Source organism: Austrofundulus limnaeus, unplaced genomic scaffold, assembly GCF_001266775.1.
Source record: "Austrofundulus limnaeus strain Quisiro unplaced genomic scaffold, Austrofundulus_limnaeus-1.0 Scaffold16, whole genome shotgun sequence".
Lineage (NCBI taxonomy): Eukaryota > Metazoa > Chordata > Actinopteri > Cyprinodontiformes > Rivulidae > Austrofundulus > Austrofundulus limnaeus.
This window is the reverse complement of record NW_013952418.1, coordinates 3,863,802-3,873,587: the sequence shown is the minus strand read 5'-3', so window position 1 is coordinate 3,873,587 and position 9,786 is coordinate 3,863,802. Positions and strand designations below refer to the sequence as shown.

General features: G+C 39.2%; 1 protein-coding gene across 6 annotated transcripts in view; it reads left to right on the top strand.

The window, feature by feature from the left end:
• The window catches only part of cbfa2t3 (CBFA2/RUNX1 partner transcriptional co-repressor 3), a 159,907-nt gene that overhangs the window by 85,357 nt on the left and 64,764 nt on the right, over window positions 1–9,786 (top strand). For 2 of the 6 annotated variants that reach the window (XM_014003072.1, XM_014003070.1), the window contains exon 1: window positions 7,498–8,431. The exons of 1 other annotated variant lie outside the window; for it this stretch is intronic. In XM_014003072.1, the coding sequence (XP_013858526.1) occupies window positions 8,245–8,431 (187 nt within the window). In that variant the 5' untranslated portion in view covers window positions 7,498–8,244. Of the gene's footprint in view, window positions 1–7,495; window positions 8,432–9,786 lie in introns of those variants that run through there. 3 more of the 6 variants (XM_014003071.1, XM_014003077.1, XM_014003073.1) reach the window with 3 other exon arrangements.

Here is a 9,786-nt window from a genome sequence, read left to right as displayed (position 1 = left end):
GTGTGTGTGTGTGTGTGTGTGTGTGTGTGTGTGTGTGAGTGAGTGAGGATGACTGGGACATATCTTACCAGCTGAAACGTTGTCTCTGTCGCTCCGGTTCTTCAGAAAAAATACTTTCCTTGCCGACGATAAGGTTCATGTGTATCCTGAGCTTTTTCCAAAACTGATATTGTGTAATGTTGCTGCTATTTTTATTATCATTACAACAAAATAGGTTACGATGTTCCAGGTTGTAAACAGCATGAAGCTGTTGTGATGACATGTAGAAATCGGCGTGACGGAAACTAGGAGGTTCTTAAAGAGACAGAGGCCAATTTCAAGGTGTTTAGAAACTGTTGTGATGAGAAGTTGAGTTTATTTTTGATTTTTACATTTAAACAACATTTTGGTAACAACTGAAGGTGAAATAGTTACTTTATTGTGATATAGAATTGAATTATATGCCTGAGAAACACTTAATATTGCCCCTTTAATTTTTTCCACTGATTTATGAAGTATTTTGCTAATGGTGCAACACATGCATGCTAAGTCTAAGATGCTAATACACTGGCCGAGTTTAGTCTGCAAGCCTTTTTTCCTTTTCTAGGTCAAAGACTAAAAACCTCATTTTAAGCCGTTCCATAAAATAAACAAGCTGTTCAGGAGGAACTTTTAAGAACCCTTTAATGTTGCACAACACTGCAGTATGTGTTGGCTTTAAGTGTTACAGTTTATTAACGGCTGCTCYGTTGAAAAGTTCATCCAGTTAGTGGCGGCCAGGTGTCTCACAGGCGGGCAAGACGCCTCACCATATGGCTGCTTCTCACCACCAGACGCCAGCCGTCCCAACCACTGACTTTCACATGCTCCACTTTGGTCGCTCAAGCTCAAAAGTTGCACGGCCAACTTGCCGAAGAAACTCACGTGGTTCACTTTCATAACTGAGTGAAACTTGTGTCATCTGGGATATCATTGATGCAACTATTCAGAACTTTTGAATTTAGGTCTTGTTAAAAAGTATAATCAGCAGAGGTTTATAGTAACTAAGTACATTTACTTCATTACAGTACTTAAGTAGTTTTTTGAGGATCTGTAATTTTACCAGTTATTTTTTAAACAGCTACTTTTACTTTTATTTTGTTACATTTTAAAGCTAAAAATGATACTTTTACTTCTTTACTTTAAAATGTGACACCTAGTTACTCGTTAAAAAATGAAATATGTTCAAACTCATCATGAAAGATGTTTAAGCACTCTAAAAATGAATTGTTGAATTTACTCAACGAAGTCAAGTCAACTGGCTCCAGTTACTCAGCTAAGCCTGGTCGAGTAAATTGAGCAAAAACCATACATATATCGCTCAATTTACTCAACCTGGCTTAAAGGAACCAATTTGGTTCAGTAAATTCAGCAGTTTATTTTTAGAGAGTGTGTAAAAGTACTTTTACTTTTACCTTCCCGATTTTTGTGAACAGTTTTATGACTTTTACTTAAGTAGTTTTCTCATCAGTGAGATTTATTTTTACCAAAATTATTTTCTGTTCATGTAATTTTACTTTTACATAGTTATTTTTTTCAAGTACTTTATAGACCTCTGATAATCAGTCAGTATCTTACCTGTGTCAGATAGCTCTTAATGATTACAGTTTGGAGAAATAGCTTAAAGTTACTGAAGGAATTTATTCTGTAGGTTACAGATTTTTAAGTGCACTACACATACTGTGCTTCTCCTATAAGAACTAGAATATGTTTTGATAACCTATTTTGCACAGTTTATTTTTATGATTAAACTGGATTTCGRTGATGTATGTTTTAAAAAGTCCTGTTCTAAGGTGGGGCAAGATCTGGAAGAATTTGTTTATTTTGGGCTGAGGCTTCCTGGTGGGTTACGAAAGACACGACAGAATAAACCCATCTGTATTTGGTGCAGCTGTTGGTATTGTTTTATTTCTTGCATTTAACATTCAGGTCTAATCCTGTATTTGCTTCCTGGTTTTTTACTCACACTGAAGCGACTGATCATATGTGTTTGTTTTTTTTTTCAGTACAAAATGCTAAAAAGTACTCGCTTGTTCGTGTATGAAAACAGCCGAAGTGCAAATAAACTTAGCACAAACAGTAGGGAAATTTGTGTTTGGTAGATTATTTCTTTGTAACGATAATTCTTGGCAGTAAATCTGTTGGAAAGCCTGTTAATTTCCCCTTTTAATTGATGCCACATTTGTAAGGAACATGCATTTTTGGGATGAGCAGTAGAGCTGAGTATGCAGGTTACACATATTAAAATATTGCCAAATCTTCTCTGCCAAACAGCTTATTTTGCTGTTGACACTTGTTTTGAGCTTCTGATACCCCAGGTGCTGCCATTCAGGTGTCTGATGTAAGATTTATTGTCAAGAAGCATTGTTACAACAAAGAAATAATCTACCAAACACACATTTACTTACTTTTTGTGCTAAGTAAGGATGCACGATAAATCAGCATTAACATGGGACGATATTGGTCATTTTTTAGAATATCGTATTGGTCTGATAAAACTGGTCTGATATTAACATCCGAAACTGATTTCCCACTTTTTATCTTCGTGTTTCCGTTTTGGGAGTGGAAATGGTTTGTCGAGTAGTATCTGTTTGATCATGATAGTGACGCTGCACAGCCAGGAATAACTGAAGTAGAGAGCCATGTCTGGTCAATTTTTTACGGTATCGAAAAGAAACACAAGTGTGTTTTTGTGTATATGTATAGAAATAATTTGTCTTTGTGTAATATTGGTAAATATTAGTTATCAGCCATGACACCAATAATAATATTGAATATCGATATCGGTTGATATCGTCATAGTTTAACATCTATGACAAAGACGTTTGAGATGGAAAAGTCAGACTTTTTTGATGTATTGGTTCATTTTTATTCTCAAATTTGTTGGAACTTGAAAAAAAATCACTTGAGTTTGAAATTACACCAGGTCTGATGCCATTCTCACACCAAGGCCTGACTTTTCAGCATTATTTTTTTGTAACTGAGGCCATTTAAAGAACTACCTACAGCAGGTAAGATGATTTTTTCACAACCTTTCCACAGAACCCCACTTTGAATAATCTGAACTATGCCTTTAACGTGAGGCAAATAATGGCCTAGCTACAGAAATGACTGATTTGAAGGCATTCCTTTTGGATTTATGGCGCACCGACAGAGTTGCAGATTATGTTGCTTCTCTCCTGCATGCTGATTGGAGTTTCAGAGAGGTAATGAAGTCCTGGTGTGTCCTCCTGCTGGGTTTGTATTTGGTGAGGGGTGCCTGTGTGTCGTTGATAGAGGGATCTCTCTGACACGGCTGCTCTGGCCCGCCGCATCTGGAAGCCAGCAGCGGCAGCCGCCGGGGGTAGATAAGGCGAGGCTAGCCACTCTCCTGTAACTCCCCCACCACCACCCGCCTGTCCCTTCCACCCGCCGTGTCCTCCACTCCTTCTCTGCTCCTCCCTCCAACCACCTTCTCTCCCATCACCTCCCCCCATGACCTTATCTCGAGGGAGAAGGCGCTATTGGGTCGCTACTGCGATAGCACCTGCCAGAACCAGAGCTGGTCTCTGGTGATTATGGRGGGGGGATTCATTATCTTTCTCTCCCCAAAACTCATTTTATACCTGCCAACATCTGAGGGGAGGGGAGGAGGGGTCATGTTAGCTTCTATAACAGGTACAAACTTGATTGTTTCAGGTGCGTCGGACAAGCTTGCAATTTATTAATCAAATTATTCTTGAGTATAGTGTTTGTYGCCCAAATATACGTCAAAATGCTGTAAAGAGGGTTCATGATTATGTTTAGAAAATCTATTTTTATTAATAAAATCAATAGTTTGTGGAAAAATTCTGCTAAATTATCTATTGGGTTGTTCTGACTCAGCGTTCAGGGGCAGTTCTAGGGGCGGGGCCACAGGGGCATTGGCCCCAGCTGAAATCTGATTGGCCCCCTGAAGTGCCCCTGTCCTGTAACCCATCTATCCTTACCTGGGAGTGATGATGGTGGATAGTTTCATATTTAAACACTAGTTGCGCTAACGAGTCCAATAGTAAAGTCCAGAATGAATCATGCTTTCAGAATTCTTCTCTTCTTAAGAAAATTTGAACAATCCTGAAAAAAAGTCTTTCAACTGACAAATGACGGCCCAGTATTTGGAAAGAAACCAGACAGGTTAGTCTTTTTTACCTTAATTAAGGCATAATAAATACGTATTAATGATTTATAAAGTATTTACAGATAAATTAATAACCTATAAACTCTTTAAAAGCCATATATAAGGGGAGCCTTATTGTAAAGTGGTATCCTTTTTTTAAAAAATTACATCACATTGCAAGTGTTTGAACATGTATGACTGGTTAAACGTAAACACCAAAACTGGGGATTTGTGTGAAAGAAGGTCGAACAAAGACGTGGCCCCTCTATGAATATTGTGGCCCCTTGATGGCCCCTTTCTCGGAAAAATCCTAGATCTGCTACTGTCAGCATTGCCTTCTGATGAGAGATAAACTGTGTGTGTTTTTGTTGCCAAAGTATCTCATGAACCGCTGGACAAATTCTAATGAACTCACAGAAAGTAATTATCTGATGTTTGTTTACAACTAATTAAGTTTTGGAGACTTCCCCGATCCAAGGTGGCTGTCAGTCTGCGGCGAGTAAAAGATCCAAGGCTGCACGTCGAGAATTTGAGGGCTTTATGCACAATAAAATCCTTTATTAAAAACATAAAGAAAACAAAACAGAGATTTAAACAATAATGTGCATGCAGGGAAACAGAGAAGATAACAGGACGACAGACTGGTGGATGAGTGAGAATCAGGAGTTTATGTAAGCAGGGAGCGACGAGAGTAAGCGACTGCAGCTGGTGTGATTAACGAAGGAACAGGTGAGATGAGGAGCAGGACTGGCTGAAAACATTTAAACATAAAGAATCAACAAAACACATTTACAAAAGGAATTTTCTTTATACATCCCCAGAAAAGGCCAAAATGTAACAAACAGAAAAGAGAACTTATGCTTTATTATTTTATTTATTGACTTTTTCATCGCATACAGTTAAAACAGTGTGGAGTCTTGTAAAAAATGAGGGAAATTTTCATGGTTTAGGATAAAAATAAAAGTCAAAAATCACCTAAACTCACTTTGGGTTTATAGAGGAATCACTTCTCTGTGTCTGTCAGCCTCGCCCGCGGCTCCACGCCTAAATACTGAGAAAGCCACATAAGGTTGTCTCACTTCCTCTCTGCCGATGACCATCTGTGTGTTGGTTTCAGCCAGGCACTTGGCACATCTGTGTGCTCACATCCCCTCTCACTTCTCTCATCTGAGCACCAACAAAAACATGTGCGATGGTGTGGGTGTTTGTGTCATTTTCTCACTGTTGTCACACTCCATTTTTTAAAAAAATAGCCGTGGCTAACAAGGATAGTTTTATATGTGTAAAGGACCACTATTTCATGCTTGAGCAGTTTTGATTCCAGATGGATCACCACAGTGTTTTAGTGTTAATCTTCTCAGGAAATAAACCTGATTTATCTACTATGAAGCTGACTTTTCCACTTTTCTGTGTTTGGTTCACTTGTATTAAAAAGAGTGAAGGGACGAAAATATTTATTTTGCGACAAATCTTACGAATATGTCTTCATTTCTCAGAAAACAGGTGTTTCAATCTTACAAACAACAAAAAAAAAAAACCTTCCCAGGGAAGAAACTTTTATTTTGTTTTTGCTTCGAATGAATGAAATCCGAGTTTGAGGTGTATGAAAGGGAATGTCCATAGCGATTTCCGTAGAACTAAACAGGTTCATTACCAGTAAAACGACCAGTTAAAACGTTTCAGAATTCAGCTTCGCATTTAAATGTTTTATTTTCCAAGTATTGAGAAGTGAGAAATTAGCATTAATTGGAGTGCAACTCAGGTTTTACCAGCAGAACATTTGTTTATTTTAAGTTGATCAAATCTTTATCTTGCAATTTAGAAAACCACATAGTATATTTACTAAACAAGTTTTGATTTCTTTATTCCCAAAGGGAAAAAAATTGAAACAAAGAGGGAGATTTAAAAGCCTGATGAAATAACAGCGTAAATGTTAAGAAACGACAACTGGATTGACTCAATCTTCATCTAACAGAATGCAGTTCACATTATTACATTTTGTACAATCTGTTAGCACTCAGACTGTGTTGTGAATGCCTCTCAGCCACGACAACACCAGATTTTAAATCAATATCTGTAAAATTGACTGAGTTGTTGACATTTTCCATGTTAGCTAAGACCATTTCGTTCTGGCAGCCATCTTGATTTAGGCTGGCTCCTAAYCTGTGTCTCAATTCAGGCGTCGCAGCCGACGACGTGTTTGTCGACCACTAACGTCAAAGCGTTGCAGTAGGCTGTCCWAACTCGTAGGTACCCCCATGGGACCGACAATATCCCAGGATTCACTGCACTAAACAGCAAACTAAACGGAAAAGATGAAGAGGGCAGAGTTTGAAATTCGTTGCAGACTGATTTTTTTTAATGTATGTTTAGCAACGTAGCTAATGACATTTATGCTGCAGTAAGATATTAAATAAAATGCAGTAACAAATACTGAAACTGGAGCAAAACCCAAATTTATGTGTAACTTTTTAAAATAAAACTGAATTTTGTGAAGCTACACCATGAAGACAACTGAAATTGTGATATAAAACATTATCATAATGGGAACAGGGCGGTGTATGGTTACACAAACAAACATCATCTCTAGACTCATTTGAAAGCGGCCTACGTCCTACGTAGGCTGTGGCCTACATGAGCCGTTGTGGGCTGCAGCCCCTGATTTGAMACACGGTTCTAACGTCAATCTAGAGCTGGGCGGTATGACCCAAAATTTATATCACGGTATTTTCAACAATCACACCAGTTTCACGGTATTTGACGGTATTTTTTTCCCTCACAGCTCAGCGATAGTGAAAATGGGATGTTTTTTCTAACTTCAGTCAATATAAGCAGCTGAAACACCACCCGCCGCCAGTTCCTCCAACAAGCTGCTCCAACAATAACATTAGCATGCTAATGCGCATAGCGGTGCTGCAAGAAAAAAAGTGTCCCCTGGGAAACAGTTCACTGGCGGCCGCGACAAAATGTTCTGAACGTGTTCAGGCTATTTAAACCGGAATATCCGGTGTTCAGAAAATTCATGTCATAACAAAAATTAAAAATGGTTTTCGGTACAAAGCGGTATACCGCCCAGCTCTATCAATCAATTGTAAATTTACTTCCAATAATTACTTTCTGAGAGTTTTGTAAAGCTAACCCCAACATCTTTAACCGGGAGATTAGTTTTTGCTAATTATTTTACTGCCGACTGTCAAACAGGCAAAATAATGAGCAAAACCTGACTTAAAAAATAGCAGCAGCTAAGTTTGCCAAAAAGAAGCGTCAAAAAGAGAYAAAAGCAGAAGGATGAAGAAAAATGATGAGTTTTAGATAAGGGGCAAAAGAGAGCTCTGCCTGTAGCCACTGAGCAAGGTGCACAGAAGCACCAGAGAGTGGGAGGATGCAGGAGGGGAAGAAGTGGCTGCAGGCCGACACAGCTGGTTCCTGACAGAGGAAGCCCACATGGAGGCCCAGGTCCTGCTGCCTGCGGTTGTCTACCATTATCAACATAATCAACATTGCCCTGCAACACAGAAATAACACACACAAACTGTGACATCCAGACCCACACTTCTCCTTTGAGCTGCAGTGGCAGGCAGGGCAGAAGGAGGGTTCAGATGAGAGCACAACCCCCTGAGCTCGAGCCACGAGACGAGCTGACCCGCTCCTGACACTCGCACGCGCTCTCGATTTGGAAAAGACGGGACATCAAACAGAAGGATCAGGTAAACAGAACAAATGAAAGGAAATTAGATTTTCGTTACAGATGTTTACAACCAGGACCTTTAGCCACATGCACTGCGGTGACCTAAAGCTGCTGCACATTAGCTTTATCTGAACAAGAAGATTTGTAAACTTTAGAAACAGCAACCAGGATAAGAGACTTCTGTGAGCACGTGGAGGGGATATGAGGAAATAACCTTGTTTCTGTTCATTTGGAGCTTTAAGCAGAACTAAAACCTTTCAGTAGGTCAACTGGGGGTTCCTTAAGACTAAGGATAATCTCCACTGAATGGTAGTGAGAGCACCTTCTAAACGTTTGGATCTCTAACGCRGCACGCTGCAAGTCTCCAACCCAACCACCGAGCAGAGGCCGGAGCGTCCCAAACATGTCCGCTGAGGTCCACTTGGAGCGCAAAAAGAGGGACAACTCGGTTCCAGCGTTGGCCCCGTGTGTCCCCACGGTCACCCTGATCAGCCACCGAGAGCTGAGGGAGAAGCTCGGTGCCAACACGCTCCAGCCCGGAGGCTTTGATCACAACCTGGCAGCCGGCAGACGCTACAGATGTAGCGAAGGTAGGAGCGTGTCCTTCTTCTTTTTTTTTTCTTTTTTTTTTTACAGGACCTTTTTTATGAGATCTAACGGCTGCGTGTTAAACGTGACGAGTGACGAAGGTTGCAGAGGCTGTCCGGTCGGCTCATTAAGTTGACGTGATTGACGGATAATCAGCTTGTGTTGACTTTTATAAGGGCAGTGGGAGAGTTCTTCATTTTTGTTATCAGACCTGTTGGCTGATGACTGAGAAAAAGTTAGAGGGACGTAAAACAACATTTTCTAAACCTGTGGAACCCACTGTGTGACACAAACCAAACAATGTTGAAAAGAACCCATAATTGTTAGAGTTTTTTTTAAAGCTGTGATAACTGTTGTCACTAAAATCTTATTTAGTGATTATTTTTAGTCATGTTTGTGTACAAATATCCAAAAAAAGTTGGCACATTGATCTAAATGTAAATAAAAACAGAACGCAATGATTTGCAAATCACACAAGCTTTATTTCATTCACAGTGAAACATTGTAAACACACCAAATGTTTAAAATAGGAAATTGTACCATTTTAATTGTTTAAAAATAAGGTKGTTTGGAAGTTTATGCAACACATTTTTAAAAAGACCGGACAGAGCCATGATTACCACATTTCTTTTAACAACAGTCTGTAAACATCTGGGATTGAGGAGATGTTAAAGTTTTTTTGTGCGATTTACAAATCTATTCAACATCTTTGTTGTGTTTTTTTTTCCTCGAATGAAAGCATATACAGTTACATATACCAAAATCTTATCAGCATTGATGCTGCTTTTCCAGATGTGTAAGCTGCCCCAGTTGGTGCCACTAATGCACCTCCATACCAGCAGAGAGGCAGCATTTTTAATGTGTTGATAAAAGTTTTTATTTATTTAATTATGTATTTAATCAGGACAGTGCATATTAATGAATAATCTTCTGTATAAACTGTAAATGAACCAGATTATAGCATAGTTGCTAATTTACATCTGAGGTAGGAAGACAAAACAACACAAGATCAAGCAAAATACATAAACACGTTCAGACAGATGACATTACAACAATACAATTAATCAAAATGAGTACATGACTGAGAACTTTTCAGAGACAGTTTAAGGGGCTTTTTAAATATGCAGTAAGTGGGACATTCTCTTATGTTTGTTGGGAGACTTCCAAAAGTGACAATCAGAGGTTGGATGGTTCTTCTTCTCTTTAGTATGAAGGATGTGGCTTGATCTTTGGATGATAGAGCTTTAAAGTGCATGCGACATGCATGTTCTTCAAATAGAAATAAAAAAAAAATTCCCTTCTCACCCTCGGCGGGTGGTCTCTTTCATCCTCTGAGCTCGGGTCCTCTACCAGAGGC